The 23141-nt window shown below is 45.3% G+C and overlaps 1 protein-coding gene across 1 annotated transcript in view; it reads right to left on the bottom strand.

Annotated features, from left to right (window-relative positions):
- The window catches only part of LOC113406044 (pyruvate dehydrogenase (acetyl-transferring) kinase isozyme 3, mitochondrial), an 87412-nt gene extending 70627 nt beyond the window's left edge, over positions 1–16785 (bottom strand). Inside the window, exon 1 of the mRNA XM_026648208.2 lies at positions 16555–16785. Within this exon, the coding sequence (XP_026503993.1) occupies positions 16555–16660 (106 nt within the window). The 5' untranslated portion in view covers positions 16661–16785. The remainder of the gene's footprint in view (positions 1–16554) is intronic.
- Between the last annotated feature and the right edge of the window lie 6356 nt (positions 16786–23141).

The following is a 23141-nucleotide window of genomic DNA, read 5'->3' as shown; positions in this document are numbered from 1 at the left end:
TGCACCCCAACCCCCTGCCCTGAGCCCCCTGCCACATCCCACACCCCAACCCCCTGCCCTCAGACCCCTGCCACATCCCATACTCCTCCTGCACCCCAACTCCCTGCCCTGAGCCCCCTGCCACATCCTACACCCCTCCTGCACTCCCTGCCCTGAGCCACCTGCCGCACCCCTCACCCTCTTGCACCCCACCCACCAACGCCCTGCCCTGAGCCCCCTGCCGCACCCTGCACACCACCTGCACCTCGACTCCCGGCCCTGAGCCCCCAACGCACCCTGCACCCTTTCTGCACCCCCTGGGGGTAGTGTTGGGGTGGGGACTTCGGGGAAGGGGTTGGAATGGGGCAGGGAAGGGGTGGGAAGAGGTGGGGAAGGGGCGGGGCGGAGTGGGGGCGGGGCCAGAAGCAGCGACAGGGGGTGTCAGTGATGCGGCCCTCGGTTCAATGCACTAGTCCTCATGTGGCCCTCGTGGTCATTTGAGTTTGAGACCCCTGCTCTAAGGTGTGTGCCTGGGCAGCCACACACAAGGGAATGAAGGGTCTAGGAGGCACCTAATTAGTGGAGCCGTGCAGGCGTGGCTGTGGCTCCACTAATTAGATGCCTCCTAGACCCTGGAGAGGACGTGGAAGATGAAGGGGGTGAAATAGGGGGTGGGTGTGGGGGAAATATAACATAGATGGGGTCAGGTGGGGGTGGGGACTACGTTTGGGGCGTCCCAGCCCCACCTGGGCTGCATGCAGTAGCTGGGGAGAGACGCCCGCTGTGACAGCAGGCAAAGGAGAGTCCGATTTTATCTGTTTCAGCCCCAGCTGGGCTGTGGAGGCTGGGAGAGACTGAGTCCCACTCTCAGATCTCCCAGCTCCAGCTGTGCTGTGGGTGTTGGGAGAGGAGAGACTTCTGGATGGAGAATAATCCAGTAACTCTGGTTTGTTTGTTTTTAAAAGGAATCCAAATAATCTCCTCTTCTCCCCAAAACGGTCATTAATCACATTTAATAACTTTTTTATAATCACAAAAGTGACAATGTATTATTTATGCCTAGCTTTTGCATCGGATGGCATTTCAGAATTGCTTAACTGGTACATAGATTAATCTAGTTCCTAAAATGAATGTTACCTCCACCAGCTGCTTAAAATGTTTGGATTTAGCTTTGTCTGGGAATATGTAGTACAGATTTAAAGTTTGATTTGCAGTATCACTCTTATTTTCTAACCTGTCATGTCCCAGTCCCAGCTCAGGGGCTGCAGTGGCCAGGAGAAATGCCTCTCCCCAAACAATTTCTAAAACTTAATGGATAGCACTTGGATTCCAGACAAGTGATTTCCATTAACTTTTAGAATTCGTTTGGGGAGAGGTATTGGAAATCATTAAGGCCAGATCTTTGCTATCTAGTATAGCTCTGGCTCTTCGGAGTACTCCCATTGATTCATAAGTAGCAAGCACTAGGTTTGGTATTAGGTGCTTTGTAGGACGAAGACCTTATTTGCAAGCTCTTTGAAGCAGGGATCTGTCTGCAAACACCAAAGCCATGTGTAAAAGGGGCTTGTAAAAACTTAATGAGCCCACTCTGAGGGCATGTCTTCACTACCCGCCGATCCGGCGGGTAGCAATCGGTCTATTGGGGATCGACTTACCGCGTCTAGTGAAGACGCGGTAAAATCGATCCCTGATCGCTCTGCCGTCGACTCCGGAAATCCACCTCGGCAAGAGGCGGCAGCGGAGTCGGCGGCAGCGGTGGACTTTCCCGCGTCCTCACCGCCAGGTAAGCCGACCTAAAATACGCAACTTCAGCTATGGTATTCACGTAGCTGAAGTTGCGTATCTTAGGTCGGACCCCCGCTGTAGTGTAGACCCAGCCTGCGTTTTTAAGTTGGTGACACACAGTGTGAAACCAGGAAAACTTTGCCTGTTTCTACAGGGCTCTGTTGCATTTGCACAGCGTGGGTCCTAAACACTAATTTAAAATACCCATAACCAACCACTTGATGTTTTATTTCCTTTCATATTTTCAGTATTATTTGTTTATTTATGGTTTTGTTTGCTCTCTGTGTTGCTTTATTATTTATTTTTACTGTTGTGTGTGTGTGAAATATTAAATTAAGAGTTGACATCCCATAGAAATTGTATATGCCTGAGTGAATGCCTTTTACTCTCCTTTCCAGTATCAGAAAATATTGTATTAGTATTTTCAAAGAGAGCATGATTATTTCTAGTTGACGCATAGATTTGTTTAGCATCTTAAAGCTGAGCTATGTGTGCAAATAATATGCATGCAAGAGGGATAGTTTTGTGGACTGCAAAAGTCTGTTGCATGCTAGTGTTTTGGCAGATGCTTTATTTTTTCGAGAGCGGCTTTCCCTGAAGATTTAGTGGTCTATGCCAGTAGGTTATTAAATTGGGCCTGTGGTGCATATTTTTTATGCTTTCACTTAATGGCCATGCCTTTTTTATTTATATAGCTGTTTTCAGTATGCCACATTTTGGTGTGTTTACTAGCTTGAGTAGTTAGAAAGGATGATAAAATACATGTACTCCAAGAGCAGTGTTAATTTTCTTTTTATTTGATTTCATATTAAACAAACATCTTAAGTAGTGCACCTTGTTAATTATCCCTTGTTTTAATATTCTCTCTTCTTCTTCCATACCTAAGAACTTTTTAAAAATATATATTAAATCTAGGTTTTTTGTTTGTACTGGTGGCGCACATCCACACATTACCTCAATATCGGTGCTGCACATAACAGAATTCATTCCGCACATGGATGGAAAAATTAGAGGGAACATTGCTAGGCAGCCTTTAATATATAGTCTATAGACAGCTGTTGACATGTAGTATAAAGGTGGTCTTAACACACAATGCTATTAGAGGGGAACACAATTGGAGTTGTTCTCTCTGATACATAATTTGAAAAATTTTCCTAACAGGTATTAGCTTGAGGATGACTTACTATCCTGAGTGAAAAATACCTATTCCACCCACTCAACACAGTGGTCCCCAAAAGCCATGTATTTAACTTACACTGCCACATCTCTTCCCTTACACACACAGGCGCCGACTTCTGCTCCCACCAGTGGGTGCTCGACCCACCTCTGCCCCCAGCCCCGCCCCCACTCTACCCCTTCCCTCAAGTCCCCACCCCCGCCCTGCCTCTTCCCACCCCTGCTCCGCCTCCACTCCGCCCTGATTCCATCCCCTTTCCCAAGTCCCTGCCCTACCTCCTCCCCGCCTCCTCCCTTGAGTGCACTGTGTCCCCACTCCTCCCCCTCCCTCCCGGAGCGCCACCAAACAGCTGTTTAGGTGTGGGCAGAAGTGCTGGGAGGGAGGGGGAGGAGCAGGAACGTGGCACACTCAAGAAAGGAGGCGGGGAAGAGGTGAGGGGAGCTTGGCTGCCGGTGGGTGCGGAGCACCCACTAATTTTCCCCCGTGGGTGCTCCAAGCCCGGAGTACCCATGCAGTCGACGCCTATGCTTACAGACTCCTCCCTTCAACCTCACTCCTCTTCCCAGCCTGCTTTGAGGCAGGGAGAAGAGGAAGGAGGCGTGTGAAGGTTGCTACCACAAGCTCCAAAACATTAAAGGGGCTCTCTACCACATAGCTATTCTACTGCACCTGGTTCTGATCCTCACTGCCCTACTCCTCCAGTAAAAAGAAGTGGTTCTGGCTGCTCTCAGCACCAGTTCCAGTTGCATTGATTGCCAGCTCTCCCCTTACCCTGAGAAATGCAGCAGCTCCTCATCCCAAATTAACTCAGTTGGCTTGGCAGGCTTTTGAGCCCTGCTCATATATTACTACTTCCGCTAGAGACTATAGGCATTCAAAATACATCACTTTATTTAGATCACAATGAAATTAGTTTAAAATTAGTTAGTATCGCCACTGCAGACAACATGACAAAGGGAAAAATGCCAGGTTTCAAGAGTGTCTTGGTTCACAAAAAAAATTGGAGATTGTATTGTATCCGATAAAAGGATGTATGAATCTCCCCAAATGACTACTGCTACTTCATAAATGGATGAAGAAGGTGGGAGGGTAAAGAGAAAAGTCAGGCCCCATAATAGGATTAGAATATCCAATCTTCAGGACAAAGAGGCTTACCTTTTTATTTATTTTCCAGTGCCACATATGCCAAGGATGATAAAAATTGCAACAGGCAATGACTCATTCATGCTAGCTGTTTGTGTGGACAAATATTTATTTCTTCTGAACTTATATATTATCCAGCCACCAAGCAAAAAGCTACCTTTTAAACCAAGTTCAGTGAAAGAGTTACAGTTTGATTATAGACAAGATATCAGTGTGAATTAAGAACACACTTCCTATCTAGGAGTTGGGAATTAATATATTATCATTGTTAATTATTTGTATTGCCATAGTGCCTAGGATCCCCAGTCATAGACCTGGATCCCAATGAGCTAGGCATTGTACAAATGTAGACCAAAAGGATGGTCTCTGCCCAAGAGAGATTACAATTTAAGTATAAGATGAGACAATAGATGAATACAGACAGATTGACAGGGGAGTACAAGGAAACAATGAAGTAATACCAGTCAGCATGATAGGCAGAGGTCTCGACATATCAGCAGCCTAACTGTTGTCAAGTTTTTGTAGGCATCACGGAAAAGGAGAGTTAAGGAGGGATTTGAAGAAAGAGAATACATTAGATTTGCAGATGTTTAGGGGGAGCTTCTCTCAAGCATGAAGTACTGCATGGGAAAAAGCACAAAAGTACTTGTTTGAAAATTTAAGAAGTGGGAGATGGAGGCTGGCATCCTGGGCTATGACGCAGGAGCTGACCTTTCAATGGCACATGAGAGAAAAGTAAGGTGGTGATAAGTTGTGAATGGCCTTAAAAGTGAAGTCAAGTAGCTTATGTTCGATGAGATAAAGGGGAAAGATAGTGGGTGGATGCAGAGACAAGGATGACATGGTGAAAGCGACTGTGACGTTGCACCCCATAATGCTTTATAGAAATATGCTTACGAATGTAAATATGACATAACTGGAATATGTTTTATGCTAGATATGCCATGTAACATATCTGTGCAAAGGTTATGTTCTTCTGCACATATTCATCCTATTTGTATGAATTTATCATTCTTCTATCAGAAACTAGGAATATCAAATATAACTCTGAGGTCCTATTGTAATTATGCAAAGTGTGGGCCATTAATGATGGTTTGGAATCTTGATGGCTCCCATTAACCAGGACAATTGACCGTAGATGGCTCTGTTTACTTGCAAGCCGTCCTGAGAGTCAGGCCAGAAGAATGAAGGCTTGGAGTCTTACAGTGACATGTGATCATGTCACCTGAACTGGAATCCATCTTTAACTTGGTGCTTTTCCAGAGAGGGACAAAGGATTCCCGCCTTATACAAAAGATATATAAGGGAGTGGAACAGAACGAAGGGGGCTGCAGTCATGAGAAATCCCCTAGTTAGCACCTGAGCTGGAACAAGGACTGTACCAGGGGAAAGGATTGGGCCCAGACTAGAAGGAGACTAGTCTGTCAAAGAAGCTTATTGGAACATTTCTGAGGGGGAGATTTACCTGCATTTAGGTTCCTACTGTATTAGGCTTAGACTTGCGTGTTTTATTTTATTTTGTTTGGTAATTTACTTTGTTCCGTCTGTTATTACTTGGAACCACTTAAACCCTACTTTTTGTATTTAATAAAATCACTTTTTACGTATTAATTAACCCAGCGTATGTATTAATACCTGTATAATAATCTTTATACAGGGTAAAACAAATTTATTTGGGGTTTGGACCCCATTGGGAGCTGGGTATTTGAGTGCAGGAGGCAGGAGCACTTAAGCTGTTTTCAGTTAAGCCTGCAGCTTGGGGGGGACGTGGTTCCGACTTGGATCTGTGTTTGCAGCAGGCTAGCATGTCTGGCTCAAACAAGGCAAGGTACTGAAGTCCCAAGCTGGCAGGGAAAACGGGCTCAGAGGTAGTCCCAGCACATCAGGTGGCAGACCCAAGGGGGTTTCTGTGACCCAACCCATCACAGTGATGTGCTATGAAAATGATCTTTGCAGCAGCTAAATGCGTATGAGCACAGCATGATTGCATTTGTCATGGCCAGAGAGAAGTATGTTGCAGTAATCAAGACACAAGGTGATGAGAACTTAGATTAGTGTTTAGCAGTGTAGATGGAGAGGAAAGGCTGTATCTCAAAGATATTATGCAGAAAGGATATGCAAGATTTAGACATAGCCTGGATGTGAGGTCCTAGAGAGGGGTCCAAGTTGAAAATGATCTCCAGGTTATGGGCATGAGCAACAGGCAGGATGGTGATGGTGTCCACAATGATCGAAAAAGGAGGTCGCAAGAGGGGACTTCGGGGCGGATTATGAGCTCCATTTTAGCCATGCTGAGCTTGAATTGATGGCTAGACATCCATGTGGAGATGTCAGAGTTTAGGCTGTACAGGAAAGAAGACTGGAGTACAGAGGTAGATCTGTGTCTTCATCATAGAATTTATGTTGACAGGTGAGATTACCCAGAGATAAGGTTTAGAGGGAAAAGAGAAGGTGACCAAGACAGAGACCTGAGGAAACTTCAGAGAAAGCTAAACAGTGATATGAAGATGATCCTCTGAAGGACACGTTAAAGAAGTTATCAGAGAGGCAGGAGAACAACCAGGAGAGGAAAGAGTCATGGAAGTCATGGGAGGATTGTGGGGTGAGGTGGGAGGATGGGGGCAGTTTGGAGCGTGCAGGGCTGCAGCGGCTGGGGAGAGACCCCCCCCCCCCCCTTCCCAGCCCCAGCTTGAGGGCTTCCGCAGCAGGCGGGAGGGGGGAGAGATATGTATCTCAAGACAAGCCAAGGGTTCTCACAAGAATTTTTTTGGTGACCTCAGAGTGCAGCCACCAACTCTTGCTAGTGGCCACTCTGAAAATTTTTCCTAAAATACTTAATTTTAGGAAAAACAAATAAACATGCACATGTCCAAATCGTTGTAGTTTACTTATGTAGGGTTTTTTTGTTCTTGTTTTTTTTGCGCAGACTCAATAATAAAAATAGTGTACAGTGGTCTCTATTCTTTACTGGACCTAAACAGAATAGAAATACAAATAATATGCTTTGCACATTCTTGTATTTTTTGTTGTTTCTTTTGCTTCTTTGGTCGCTTTTTATAAAAGACTTACTAGCTGGTAAGTCTGCTGCTATGAAACCTGATACTTGTATTTTAATATCGCTTTTCACAGCCTCCCAGCTAGCTGGGAGGCTGTGAAAAGTGATATTAACAAACATATATCACTTTTCACAGCAGATTTACTCAGCCCCGGCAAGCCCACGGACAAATTAAACCCTGGATGGAGAGGTGCTCCTCCAGCATTTGTGTCTCCAGAGGGGGGCTTTAGGGGAGGGGCCACTTCTTTGTCCCCCGCCCCCAATCACCGCCCAGGAGGCTGTGGCCGCAAGAAAAGCCTCTGGTGGCCGCATCTGAGAAACACTGCTTTATAGGAATATAGATCCACATTAGACCTGAGTGGACTATGGTTTTAAATTGAGTTTAGATATCAGCATGAGTAATAGGCCAAAAGCATGTGACCTTTCTTACTATTTCCTTCTTTTTGGAGGATTGTTTGTGTTAAACTTGTAGTTACTCTTGAAATATCAGTATTATATTATTTAAGGTTAGGGATGAGGTTATAGAACTACAGGAAATATGGTTTATTACAGGGATCGGCAGCCTTTGGCATGCGGCCCAACAAGGAAATCCGCTGGTGGGCCAGGACGGTTTGTTTACCTACAATGTCCGCAGGTTCGGTTGATCGCAGCTCCCACTGGCCATGGTTCGCCGTTCCAGGCCAATGAGTGCTGCAGGAAGCAGCAGCCAGTACATCCCTCGGCCGTTGCCACTTCAGGCAGCCCCTATTGGCCCGGAACGGCGAACCGCAGCCAGCGGGAGCTGCAATTGGTCAAACCTGCAGACGCTGCCGGTAAACAAGCCAGCCCGGCCCACCAGCGGATTTCCCTGATGGGCCACCTGCCAAAGGTTGCCAATCCCTGGTTTATTAGATTACACATGCAGTAAATATTTGGTTTGTTTAGTTTATTATAAAGAAATGCTTAGTTCTCTAGTTAGAAAGAAATATGATAAAATGAGATAAGAAAGCCTTGAAGAAAGAGGCCCAGTCATTAATCTTGTCTTGATCAGGGCAAAGAACAGGGTTTCATCTGGCCTTAGCTAAGGTTCAATTACCAGCAATGACATCAGTTGTTTGTTACAGTGAAGGAAAAAAACCAAGGTTTCCTATGTTTTTTTGTCAGAACTTTAACTCCCCGCCCCCCCTTGAGTCAAACCACAATGGGAAGGTACCTCCCACACCTGATCCTGTTGTAAATATTTTGGCCAATGCTTATAACTGTAATGTTGCTAGGATATGGAATATAGGCATGTATATGCTTAGATTTGTGTTTTGAATGTAAGCAACAAGTGGCATTTGGACTAATAAAGGAATGCTTGTGTGGAAACTGAGTCATGATATACCTTAAAAACTTATTAGGAAAATTAGTTCCAACATAATTGGTGCTTTCAAAGGGCCAATTTCATATAGCTGAAAACAATTATGACCTTTCAGCTGGGAAGAAGAATTTAGTTAGAAAAATGTGAAAGATAATTAGGAATGTTTAAGAATACTTTATTAGATACCCAAAAAGCCACAATTGAAGAAGGCGGCTTTATTGGTAAAAAAAAACCGATCTGGTTTAGAGGGGAAACGAAGGCAGCTATAAAACAAACAAAAAATTATTTAACAAATGGAAAAGACGGGAAGCTGATAGTAATAAAGATAAGTCAGAAGCTAGGAAATGTGGAAAATTGATAAGGGAAGCAAGGGGACAAAAGGGAAAGACTATGACCAGCAGAGTTAAGGACAATATGAAGGAGTTTTTAATGTATATTAGATACAAAAAAGAATCTTAACAATGGTATTGGTCCACTACTAGAGGGAAATGGAAGAATTATCAATAGTAATGCAGAAAAGGCAAAAGTGTTCAATAAACATTTATGTTCTGGATTTTGGAAAAAAGTAGATGATGTAATCATATCATATGATAACACTCTCCCCATTCCACTGGTATCTCAGAAGGATGTTGAATATCAGCTACTGAAGTTAGACATTTTTAAATAAGCAGGTCCAGATAACTTGCACCCAAGAATTCTAAAAGAGCTGGCTAAGGAGCTCGCTGGACCATTAATGACGATTTTCATTAAGTCTTGGCACACTGGGGAAGTTCCAAAAGACTGGAAGAAAGTTATGTTGTGATAATATTTTAAAAAAAGGGTAAATGGGATGACCCAGGTAATTATAGGTCTGTCAGTCTGATATCAATCTCAGGCAAGATAATGGAACGGCTGATACAGGACTTGATCAATAATATAATTAATTCCAATCAACATGGGTTTATGGAAAATAGATCCTCCCAAACTATCTTTTTTATAAGATTATAAATTTGGTTGATAAAGGTAATAGTGTTGATGTAATATACTTAAACTTCTGTAGGGCGTTTGACTTAGTACAACATGACATTTTGATTAAAAAACTAGAATATAAAGTTAACATGGCACACATTAAATGGATTAAGAACTGGCTAATTGATAGGTCTCAAAATGTAATTGTAAACAAGAATCATCATGGAACGGGTGTATTTCTAGTAGGGTCCCACAGGGATTAGTTCTTTGCCCTACGCTATTTGGCATTTTTATCTATGACCTGGAATCATCACTGATAAAGTCTGCAGATGACAAAAATTGGGAGGAGTGATAAATAATGAAAAGAAGAGGTATTGATATAGAGCAATCTGGATCGTTTTCTAAGCTGGGCACAAGCAAACAATTCGTGTTTTAATATGAATAAATGTAAATGTATATACATCTAGGAACAAAGAACATAGGCTATACTTACAGTACGGGGGACTCTATACTTTGAAGTGGTGATTCTAAAAAGATTTGGGGGTTGTAGTGAATAATCAGCTGAACATGAGCTCCCAGTGTAATGCTGTGGCCAAAAGGGCTAATGCAATCCTTGGATGTACAAATACAGGAATCTCAAGTAGGAGTAGAGAGGGTACTGTACCTCTATATTTGGCATTTCTGCGACCACAGCTGGAACACTGTGTCCAGTTCCGGTATCCACAATTCAAGAAATATGTTGAAAAATTGGACAGGGTTCAGAGAGGAGACGCAAGAACGATTAGACGATTAGAAAACCTACCTTGTAGTGACAGACTCAGGGGGCTCAGTCTATTGAATGTACCAAAGAGAAGGTGAAGGGGGTTGATTATACTCTAAGTACCTACATGGGGAACACATATTTAATAATGGGCTCTTCAGTCTAGCAGACAAAGGTATAACATGATCCAATGGCTGGAAGTTGAAGCTAAACAAATTCAAACTGGAAATAAGGCATACATTTTTAACAGTGTGAGTAATTAACCACTGGAACAAGTTATCAAGGGTCATGGTGGATTCTCTATAACGAAGGCTGCGAGTCATTCACAGAGATCACAGAAGTCACGGCTTCCGTAACTTTCCATGACCTCCATGAATTCTGCAGTCGCAGGTGCGGTTGACCCCAGGGCCATCCCAGCAGTGGGGAAGCCCTGGAGCCAGCCACACCGGCTGCTGCTCTGGGAATCCCAGGCAGCTGGTCCTCAGCACTGCCCTGGAGCAGCAATCCAGGACCAGCGGCAGCGTCCCAAGCCACACCCACAGCCGCTGGGGACCTGGGCCGGCCCCCCAGCAGTGGCAGGGGGCCGTGCACTGCCCCTCGTCCCCCTCCCCCCCCAGGAGCAGCAGCCCTCAGGAGCACTCCCCTCCCAGCAGGTAAAATTTAGTCACAGGTAAAAGTCATGAACAGGTCACAGGGCCATGACTGACTTTTACTAAAAATACCCATGACTAAAACTTAGCCTTATCTATAACTGACCATTTTTAAATAAAGAATGGATGTTTTTCTAAAAGATGTTCTCTGTATTGTTTTGGGGAGGTTCTGTGGCTTGTGTTATATAGGAGGGCAGATTAGATCAGTGGTTGTATTGTTTTTAAAATTATTATGAAGAACAAGTTTAAGTTCTGTTGTAATGTGCGTTGTTTGCCTGCACTGCTCAAGACCTGAAAGCTTATGTAGGAGGAACGATTTGAGTTGGCTTCTTAAATACCTTCATGCTGTTTCACATCTGATACTCCTTGATGAAACATAGGAGCCTTGTCTTATAATAGGCTTATTCGAAGCAATACAAGCTACGAAAGTGAGATCTTGGAAGAGTGTTGCCGTTTTCATAATGTAATAAAAGTACTATAATGACAAATAATAATTAATAATAGTGTGTAATAAGCATGTCATAAAAACAAATTTTATATTTCCAAGATCACTGCTTTTATAATTTATACTCAAGTAAAGGAGAAAATCCCTGGAAATATTCATTTTCAGGAGGGGGTTCGCAAGACTTGACATTTTAGTGAAAGGTGTTTACAAGTTGTTAAAGTTTGAGAACCACTGGGCTAGATGATCACAATGATCCCTTCTGGCCTTGAATCTATGATTACTTTTCTGTAACAGCAATTGCTGTAATTGCCACAGAAATGGAAAGGGAAGGAGGTCCATGAGACCCTCCCATATTAAGACATGGAAATCTCATCTAGTAAGACATTTGAAGAAGTCTGAGACTCCAACCCCCAAGGCGTTATATCTTAATGGACTGCTACAAATCTACAGTCAGCCGTCCCATTCATTGCTAGCTCTTTTGCACATTACAAACATAGGTCCTGATTCACAGATGCCATGCTCCTGGAACCCCAACACTGCACACATTGCTAACATCAAAATCAAATAATTGAGCATCGCAGCAGCTGGGCCACTGTAAGCTCTCTAGTGTAGCCACTCTAAGCCAACAGGAGAGAGCTCTCCCGTCAGCTTAATTACTCCAGCCCCCGCGAGTGGCGGTAGCTCTCCCACCGACATAGCACAGTCCACCCAGCACTTAAGTCGCCATAAATTATGTCGCTTAGGGGTGTGGCTAATTCATACCCCTGAGTGACATAACTTATGTCAACTTAAGCTGTAGCATAGCCATAGCCTTTAGTCACAGGACATTATATATTTGGATGAGTTCCTTCCCCGCCATCCATGTAGTGGCTATTTGATATTTGAATTTTTATATATTGTCATTTTAAAAAAGAGGGGAAAGTCTGATCCCTACTTTTTACGCTACATTTAAATTTAACCTTATAGCTGCAGAATCCATCTCACAAATGTCTTAATGCTGAAGTATAGCCGTAACCAAGGAAATATTAGGGTAACTGGCCAAGCCAGTTCTATTGCTAGCCTAATAGCTCCAAAGCACTTAATTATGGGTTTTTGATAACTCAACCTATTTTTCTTGACTGAGCTCTACAATAGCCATGATTGTATTTAAAATTTGGGAAGTTACTGTGTGACTCATTCAAAAAAAAAAAAGTTAGGGCCTGAAGTAGGAAAAAAGTGGCGTGTCCTTGGATGAATATTGTTTAATGAAAAAACATCTAAGTGTATGGATTGATTTAAATGAAAGCCCGAAACTACTTTTGGGAGGAATTTAGGGTATGGTTTGAGTATAAGGTTGTCTCTGTAGAAGACTGTACGGTGTTCCAGTCACAAAGGTTTGCAATTCATCCATTCTGTGTACCAAAGTGATTGTCACAAGGAAAGCAGTCTTCACAGACTGGAGAATTAACAAACATGAAGCAAATGGTTTAAATTGGTGTTTCCCAAACTTGGGACGCCGCTTGTTTAGGGAAGGCCCCTGGCGGGCCGGGCTGGTTTGTGTACCCGCCGCATCCGCAGGTCCGGCCGATCGCGCCTCCCACCGTGGTTCGCTGCTCCAGGCCAGTGGGAGCTGCTGGAAGCAGCGCGGGCTGAGGGACGTACTGGCCGCCACTTCCAGCAGCTCGCATTGGCCTGGAGCAGCGAACTGCGGCCAGTGGGAGCCGCGATCGGCCGGACCTGTGGACGCGGCAGGTAAACAAACCAGCCCAGCCCGCTAGGGGCTTTCCCTACACAAGCGGCGTCCCAAGTTTGGGAAACACTGGTTTAAATGGAGGACCCATCCAAGTAAGTATCACACTAAGGCCCCATGCTGGGTGAGGGGAGATTTACAATGCTAGAAGGAACGCCCTAATAAATCCTTTAAAAAAACTTAATCACTGAAGAGTGAGAGAACACGGTATACTCTTGAATACTAATAGCTGCACACCACGCTATTAACTATTTACAATAAAAGTTACTAAACGAATAAAGAGGAGCACAAGTGCAAGTGACAGCTAGCTGGCTCCACAGGAGGCAAGGAGGAACTGAGGGCTGGTTGATCGCTCAGCCCCCTTTAAACCTTCAGTTGAGGGGCCCCCTCAAGGGCATGAAGAGCACAGGTGGATACTGCTGGCTAAAGTGTTCTGATCTCCAGCACACTGGGTTCGTGCACACCAGAAGTGGGACACATAATGGACTTATCTACACTTACAAAGCTGCACTTAGTGAGGATGCTACCTACACTGACAAGAGCTTCTATCCTTAAGCTTCATCGTAGATACTCCGCCTCCCTAAGAGGCGGTAGCTATGTCAACAAGAGAAGCCCTCCCATCGACATAGCTGTCTACACCAGGAGTTAGGTCGATATAACTGCATTGCTCAGGGGTGTGCACAGAAAGTTGCAGTGCTGTAAAGTGGCAGTGTAGACAAGGCTTTAGAGAGACAAGGTTGGTGAGTATAAATGAACTCTCACAGGAAAACGATAAAAGATAAAAACACCACATCAGTGATGGGTAAACACTTTTCACAAAGCAATGACTCTGCATCTGACCTATAAGTCCTCATCCTCAAAGGAAATCTGCACAACACTTTCAAAAGACAAGCCTGGGAGCTTAAACTCATAACTTTGCTAGATACTAAAAATGATGGACTGAATAGAAATGGTGGATTTATGGTTTATTACAATCTGTAACCCACTTTCTCCCACCTCCACCTTTTCCTCCCTGTGACTGGACAGGTGTTAATGGGCCACTTACCACACATTTCACGGGATCATTCAAGGTGAACTACTTATACTAAACAATCTGTTTCACCTTGTATTTGAGAGACAAGGTGGGTAAGGTAATATCTTTTTATAGGACCAACTACTGTTGGTGAGAGAGACAAGCTTTCCGATCTTAGGGCATGGCTACACTTGCAGATGTAGAGCGCTGTGAGTTAAACCAGCCTTTGGAGACCGCAGCAGAGAAAACGCTGCCCTGTGTTTATACTGTCAGCTGCAAGCACACTGGCGTGGCCACGCTAGCAGCTCTTGCAATGCCACAAAGAGCAGTGCATTGTGGTAGCAGTGCAAGTGGCTGCAATGTGCTTTTCAAATGGGGGGGGAGGGGGCAGAGTGTGACAGGGAGTGTGTTTGTGTAGGTGTTTTGGGGGGCTAAGAGTGTGTCAGCATGCTGTCTTGTAAGTTCAGACAGCTGCAGATCCCCCTCCCCCGAGCCTCTCTCACACACACAAGCAAGCAGCATTCCACAGTAATGGTTGCTTTGTCCTGAAGCAGATAAGCATGCCGGCTATCAGAAACTGAGCTTTAAAAGGGCATATCCACATTCCTGTAGCTGATTTCAAAACAATGAGAAGAGTGGCCACTTGACTTCAGGGGATTATGGGACGTTTCCAGAGGCCAATCACAGTGCAGTAATGCAACACCTCGTTCACACTGACACCCGGGTCTTTCAGCCAGGGCACAGCAAGCTTTATGCTTTTCCTGGAGGTGGATTACCAGGAGCGCTCCAGCTGCAGAGTCCAGGCACTTTGTGCCTTGCCAGTGTGGACACATCGGGAGTTAGTGTACCCGGGGCTGCTTTAATGCGCTCTAACTTTCAAGTGTAGCCAAGCCCTTACACAGAGCTCTTCTTCAGGTCACCTTGTATTTAGCAGCAACACTCAGACTATGTCTACACAACAGCAGCTGCACTGCTGTAGCACTTCTGGTGAAGATGCTCTAAGGCTATGTCTACATTAGCCCTTTTGTCGGTATAACTTATGTCACTCAGGGGTGTGAAAAAACACCCCTCTGAGCGACATAAGTTACACCTACAGAAGCGCCGGTGTGGACAGCACTATGTTGACAGGAGATGCTCTCCTCCCTATATAGCTACCACCGCTCGACAGAAGGACTCTCCCATTGGCATAGAGCTGTGTCGCTGTAAGGACTCTCTGCATTGGTACAGCTGTGTCGCTGTAAGATTGCTAGTGTAGACATGGCCTAAGCTAATGGGAAAGAGCTCTCCCTTCGGCTTAATAACTCCTACCTCCACAAGAGGCACTAACTATGTCGGCAGGAGATGTTCTCTCACCGACATAGTGCCGTCCACATTGGCACTTAGGTCAGTATAACTTACGTCAGTCAGGGGTGTGGATTATTCAAACCCAAACCTGAGCAACATGTGTTATACCAAAGTAATTTGTAGTGTAGACATAACCTGAGTTAGTTTCCCAAACCTGAAGAAGAGCTCTGCGTAAGCTCGAAAGCTTTTTTCTCTCACCAACAGAAGCTGGTCTCACCCACCTTCTTTCATTATTTTTGCACTCACACATGCTAACAATGAAAACTGACTGGTCAGTTTGACTTTCTGGGTTGTCTGTAGAGGGGAATCAGAGGCCTTGGCTACACTTGAGAATTCACAGCGCTGCCACTGCAGCGCTGTGAAGCGCGAGTGTAGTCGTGCCGCCAGCGCTGCGAGAGCTCTCTCCTCAGAGAGCTATTCCCCTCGGAGAGGTGGAGTACTTGCAGCGCTGCGAGAGCTCTCGCAGCGCAGCGCTGCAAGTACTCCACCTCTCCGAGGGGAATAGCTTGCAGCACTGCGAGCGAGCGTGCAGCGCTGCAGGCACTGATTACACTGGCACTTTACAGAGCTGCACTCACTGCGCTGGGGGGGGGGGGGGGGCGTTTTCACACCCAGTACAGCGCCAGTGTAGCCAAGGCCTGAGTCCTTCGGACACTCCTAGCTCCAGCCTGTTCCCCGCCAGCCACACCAGCAGCGTTACCCCAGGAGGCGCCGCACAGAGGACAAGCCAGGGCGTGCAGCTGTCTCGGCAGCTTCCTGGGAGCACCCGGAACAGCCAGCAGAAGTTTTCCAGTGGGAGGAGACACATGAAAGCTGCCGTAGTCTCAGGGGACGCAGGAGCCCGCTTGACAAGGAGCCTGCTCGGCCTCCCACGGCGATGGCCCCTCCAAGCTGGGCGGGCTGAGCACCCGGCCCAGCGAAGGAGCGAGGCAGAGAGCGAGGCCTCTTCACCCACAGCGGGGCTGGGCGCATCACCGCCCCGTGGTGCGGCATGTACCTGACAAGTAGCACCGCACTCAGCCCCCCCAACCACACACACGCCAGGGGGTGCCAATGCCACCCCCGCCCCTCCCCCAACCGGGCGGGGGAGGGGGCTGCGCATCTCCCTTCCCCCAAGAGAGACAGCAGCCGGGGGGCCCTGCTGCGAGGGCAGCTGGGGCTGACACCTCCACCGGGGGCGCCACTCACCGAAGTCCAGGAACTGCTTGATGGAGAGCGGCGAGGGGGAGAAGCGCGAGTAGTGCTCGATCTGCTTGGGGATGGGGCTCTTCAGCAGCGCCCCGCACAGCCGCATGGCGCGCCGCTCCCCGGGCCCGCCTGCGCGGCTCGGCCGGGCTAGTGAGCGGGGGCCGGGGCGCAGCCGCCCCCCCTCATGCCGGGCAGCAGCGAGGCCGGCTCCGCCTGTCACCGGCAGCCAACGGCGGCCGGCTGCTGGGAGGGAGGGAGCCCGGCGACAGCACCTGACGCGCGCGCGCACCCCCCGCGCGCTGCCTGGGCACTGCGCAGCCGGCAACCGCCGGGCACCGCCCCCCCATCACCCGGGCGCATGCGCCAACTGCCCCGGCAGCGGGCCCGGGCTGGTGGGGATTCGGGGTTGGGGGGGTCAGGTTGACAGGAGAGCGGTGTAACCGCCACCCCGGCCTCAGACGGGGGAGAGACTGTCACACACAGACACAGCAACACCCTGCATGTCCTTCCTGGCACAGGGGAGAGACTGTCACCTGCCCCCTTCCTTGCCTCCCCCACAGAAGAGAAAACACTGTTACAGGCCCAGCAACCACTCTCACATCCACAGCAGGGGAACCACTGAATGAAAATACACCCAGCAAAACTCTCCTCTCTCCCTCCCTCCATCACACAGGAGAACAGCCTGTAGCACACCCTTCACGCCCACACAGGGAAATAGGTAACATGTTCACTGCCAAAAAAAAAAAAAAAAAAGTGTGTTTTTACATAGAGCTGTTTAATGGTGTAAAATCCCAGTGGAGACAAAGCATTGATAGTTTTACCGAATGTAGCCTGGTGGCAGTGTAGGTTGACCTCAACTAGCTACATCTAGGTTAAAAACTACTTGTGATTTATCTCCATTGATCTTGTTTCTAGAGTTAGGTATCTCAATGTAAAATGAACCTCTTGTGCAGTGAAAAAGCCAGAGACTGTAAGGTCTTGTGATCTGGGAGTAATGGTGTATTTTTAACCCATGTTAAGGTAACTCCTGTTAACATTCTATTGTAGATAAGGCAAGTTGTAGTTTCAACCCACATTAGCTGGTCAAGGAAAACCTTCAGATCCCCCCCGGACCAGTGTAGATAGGTTAAAACCATAACTGCTTCATTAGGATTTTAACATGGCTTAAATACCCTTTTTTCCTAGTGAAGTCACAGCCTAACTCACCCAGTAATACTGCCCATCTCCACATAGGTGGGGACACTAACAAATACAGTAATATCCACCTGAGAGAATATAATACATCAAAATCTTCTAATCTGAGGGACAAAGTGAGGAGCACACATGCAGTGCTCACATTTGTCCATAGTAAGGCAATCTCTCCACATGCATAAAAGGTTAGGATTATCAAGTGTAGAAAGGTGACAAATGTTACTGTCTTTATTAGCCATACATAGCAAAAAGACTTCTGAGTACTGGCAGTGACCTAGCCTAGAGTGACACTATTAACAGCAACTGCATAGGTAAGAGTGGGAGCTGATGAATTAGGTGTTAGACAGTTGGGGGTCATTTTATCTCAGTGGGTGGTAGTCATGAGTTGGGCAGGAAGGAGCACTGCTCTTTTGTGGGGGTGGGAAATTATTAATGTAGGTGGGTATATTAGTCTGGACAGGGCAATTAGGGGCTAAATTTAGTATCAAAGTAAGCATTAACTTCAGGGCAGGAAGTAAGGGAGCAAAAAGTTTGAGGCAATGTTATGGGGAGGAAAGGGAACAGCCAGATGTAGTGCAAAAAACAGAGCGAGAGAGAAAGAAAGGATTTGGGCCAGCTGATGCTATATAGAGAGAGGACGTTGAACGCACCAGCATACAGTACTCACTTATTAAATGAAATGTTGGAACCTGTACCTGGAATTTATGGTGCAATCTGGTCCTTCACAATAAAGCATAATTTATTGATATTCAGGGAGAGGACTGCTCCATAGCTAGTGTATCAGATGCAATCTGATACACTCTTTAGTGCCCTCATCTGTAAGGACTATTGTCAGTGTATGCTAACACAAATGAAGCATTATCTATGTTATTATGTCACAGTAGCACTTGGATGCTTCAACGGTGACCAGGGTCCCATCATGTTAGGTACTGTACAAACACATCATAAGAGAAAATTCCAGTTGCAAAAACCCTCCATCTAAATAGTTAAGACAGGCAGAGGATGGGAAGGGAAAGAAAGGCAAAATGATTTGCCCTTGGTCACAAAGCACATCAATGGCAGAGCTGAGATAGAACCCAGGTGTCCTGGGTAGTGTCACATCCACTGAACCAAGTTGCCTGTGTAGTAATGCCTTAGGCCATCCAAATATTTTTAAAAGTTTTTGTATTTTTTCTTTTTCTTTTTGAAAAGCCAAATCCCAAAGCTTCCATTGACTTCAACAAAGTCAAAATTTTACCCCTTAGTGTGCCTACTGTGACAGACCCAGACTAGTGGGGTACAGGAGTCTGGTAGAGGGCAAATATACTGGTCACTGGATGAGTAGTTTTCTGTTCCCTGAGTGACCAGAGCAGGGGCTGCACTAGAATAATCAGGAACCTGCTAGAACCAGTTAAGGCAGGCAGGCTAATTAGGACACCTGGAGCCAATTAAGAAGAAGCTGCTAGAATCAATTAAGGCAGGCTAGTCAGGGCACCTGGGTTTTAAAAAGGAGCTCACCCCAGTTGGTGGTGGGAGTGTGAGGAGCTGGGAGCAAGAGGTGCAAGGAGCTGAGAGTGAATGCTGCTGGAGGACCGAGGAGCACAAGTGTTATCAGACACCAGGAGGAAGGTCCTGTGGTGAGAATAAGGAAGGTGTTTGGAGGAGGTCATGGGGAAGTAGCCCAGGGAGTTGTAGCTGTCATGCAGCTGTTACAGGAGGCACTATAGACAGCTGCAGTCCACAGGGCCCTGGGCTGGAACCTGGAGTAGAGGGTGGGCCTGGGTTCCTCCCAATTGACCTGGACTGTGGGTTCTTCCAGAGGGGAAGGTCTCTGGGCTGTTCCCCCAACCCACATGGTGAATCTCCGAGGCAAGAAAATCTGCCAATAAGTGCAGGACCCACCAAGATAGAGGAGGAACTTTGTCACCCTACAATAATTTTCTAAGAAATTTTTGTTTCAAAGGTAACTTTCTTCTTTAACCATTTCACCGCTTTGCATTTTGTGTTATTTCTGTCTAGACTTCAGAAGTGCTCATTCTTTTTCTAGCCTTTGCCACTGGCTGGTTATTTCTTTAATATATGATAATAAAATAATTTGTCTCTTCTCTTGGAGGCATTATTTGAATTTTCATGTCTGAGAGCAATATTGAGAGAGACTTAAATTGTGGGTCTGACAGGAGAACAAAAAGGCAAGGAAAACTGGCGGGTGTCACTAAGCATCCTAAATGGCAATCCATATAGTTAGTGATGGGGAGATGTAAGATAAGGACAGGCTTCTACTCAGACCAGGTATGTCTTGTGCACTGAACTTGGACTCCAATCCTGTAAACACATGTGATTAACTGTATGCATGTTTGCAGAATCAAGGCGATATTGCACACCTGGGTATACCAAATAACTAGTCTTGCAGAGAATGGGGACTTGATACTGCTCCAGATGAGGTAATTACAATTTTGCCACTACTCAAAAACAGATTCATTGTATGTTAGTGGGTATTCAAATTTCTAAAATGTTACCTTCTCTGTCTACCTCACAGGGAAAATACAAGTCCATGTGTAGTCCAAGAACATGTTTGCTTTTTGTTTCATTTTAAGAACTTCAAAGGCAAATCTTTATCCAATTCAGGAAAGCACTTAAGTATATACTTAAATCCTATTGACGTCAATCAGCCTTAAACATAAATGCATGTGTTTTTCTGAGCTGGGAGGCCTTCCTGAATCAGGGGTCCAGAATTCTGCAGTGGTTGTGGTTTAAGTCAGAATTCTGCAACCATTTTCTGAAGATTCAGCAATACTAAACTAGCAGTTTTGAACCTCACTCTGGAAGTCATAAAAAGTATTATTTTTCCAACTCCAAGTGATTAAATGTGTTCTTTAGGCTGACTGTGTCTCATTAACATAAATATCACAGATTTTTCTGAAGAATTCATGCAGAAAGATAGAACTCTGACCCCTCAAGGAAAACCAAGAAATTAGAACAGACAGTGCCATAAGCTTTTTTCCTTTATTTTATAATATGACCCTCAGTTGTCTTACCCTTGGAGAAAATCACACCTGCATTTAGTATTTTATAACATGTTATTTATATATTTAGAACAGAAAGAAAAGTTAACTTTGTGTGTTGAGAGGTCAAGGGGTTGATATAATTTTCTTCCAGTGTTTCTTAATACTTTATTATTTACACCAATACATAGTTTATATCTTCAAAGCATTATTCATTAATGCTCATAATAAGGGACATAGTATTACCCCATTTTATTCACTGGAAACAGAGCCTCATTCTCTCCAGTCTTTCATCGTATGTAGTCATAGTAGTTATAAAATGGTACTGTTCTAATTTGGTAGTTTTTACATCCCCTTTGCATATGTGTAAATGGCTATCTATGGTCTGAGATAATGAACTATCCACCCCACAGCAGAATTCACTCAGAGAATTTGTGAGTTGCCGTGGGCCAACAATGATTCAGTGTCAGATGTGATTAGAACTAAGGCAGTTTGATGCGGTTACATGCTCTGTCCTCCAAACCATGCTGCCTCCTTCAGGAAGGATTACAACAATGCAAATGTCAACCTGTGTGTGTGTGTGTGTTTTTTTTTTTTTAATCAAATATTCATCACTATTTATTCTATAAATTCTTGCTGTATCTTTCTTGGCTCTACTAGATTTTACAGTCCACAAATATTTTTGTCCAGGAATTCATGAGTAGAACTAATTTCCAAGATTAAAAATCCTTAACTAAGGGACCATGTCTTCCTCTATGCTTAGGCTGGGCCACCCATGCTGATAGGTGCCCTATAAATAATTACACAGCTTCCAAGTACTTTGGAATGTTTGAATAGCCTTGTTTATGACCTCTGGTCTATTACCCTTTTCATCTGTTCCTCATCCCCAGCCACATGGTCTGATTTCTTCCTCCCACCCTGCTCCATAATTTGCTTTTAGCTAGGGCACCTCCAGAATATAGTGGCTGGACTCAATGGTCATTTAAACTAGTCATAGACATAAGATATCCCATTCTCTGCAGCAAGTAAAGTGATATGTAGACACCGTGTGTTCAAAATAGAGTACATTTGTGTGATGCTAGCAGACCAGGTGCCAGCTCATGCCAAGTCCCTAGGCCTCAACCGAACTCTGTCCAATACATAGGTGGAAAACAGTCTGACCGTTGTGGTTTTTTTTGGTCCATCCATCTCCCGGCCAGCAGTTGTCAGACACCTTCCTTTTCCTCCCAAAATCTTTCTTTTAAGGACCACAAAAGGGAGTGATGGGTGGAATAGCTCATCCCCACATTCTTTTGTCCACCAATTAAGTCTAATTTCCATCATACCTTGTCAAGGCTGTATCCCCACTTTGAACTTTAGGGTACAAATGTAGGGGCCTGCATGAAAAACTCTAAGCTTAACTACCAGCTTAGCTTTGGTCCCGCTGCCACCATCTCAAGAATCCCCTCCCTGGGAAGCCTTGAGAACCCTTTCACCAATTCCCTGGTGAACACAGATCCAAACCCCCTTGGATCTTAAAACAAGGCAAAATCAATCTGGTTCTTAAAAAAGACGACTTTTAATTAAAGAAAAAGGTAAAAATCATCTCTGTAAAATCAGTATGGAAAATACTTTACAGGGTAATCAAACTTAAAGAGCTCAGAGGACCCCCCTCTGTCTTAGGTTCAAAGTACAGCAAAACAAAGATAAACACTCTAGTAAAAGGTACATTTACAAGTTGAGAAAACAAAGTAAATCTAAGACACCTTGCCTGTCTTTTTACTTACAAGTTTGAAATAGGAGAGACTTGTTTAGAAAGATGGGGAGAACCTGGATTGATGTCTGGTCCCTCTCAGTCCCAAGAGCGAACAACCCCTTAAACAAAGGACACACACAAGCCTTTTTCCCCCCCCCCCAAGATTTGAAAGTATCTTGTCCCCTTATTGGTCCTTGGGGTCAGGTGTCAGCCAGGTTACCTGAGCTTCAAATCCTTTTACCTGTAAAGGGTTAAGGAGTCTCTGTACACAGAGAGCTGTTACCCTTCCCTTTATAGTTATGACATACCTATTTTGGTCCTTTGATTTCTGGTGTTACCCACATAATTGGGGACACCCTACCTATTCCCTACCAGTGGCTCAAGGTGTGACCCAGTCAATTTAGACACCCCCTACCCCATCCTTTCTCTTCCAAGGGCTTGGGGCATAAGGCACCTACTTACTCCCAGGGCTCAGGGAGCAACCTGGTCAATTTAAGTACCCACCATTACCCTCAGGGCTCTAGGCGTCTGCAGGACCTTTTCCCAATGAAAGAGCCTTAAACAGCTGTGCTCTAAACATCTATTTATTAGCAAGACCCACAGAATACACATGCCAAGCAAATCTCTTATGCTCATCACTCCCAATATACAGACAAATTTCATCTGATGGCCAGTCAGGA

This window comes from Terrapene carolina, unplaced genomic scaffold (genome assembly GCF_002925995.2).
Source record: "Terrapene carolina triunguis isolate 2854851 unplaced genomic scaffold, T_m_triunguis-2.0 Scaffold22, whole genome shotgun sequence".
Taxonomy (NCBI): Eukaryota; Metazoa; Chordata; order Testudines; family Emydidae; genus Terrapene; species Terrapene triunguis.
This window is presented reverse-complemented; position numbering and strand designations above follow the sequence as displayed.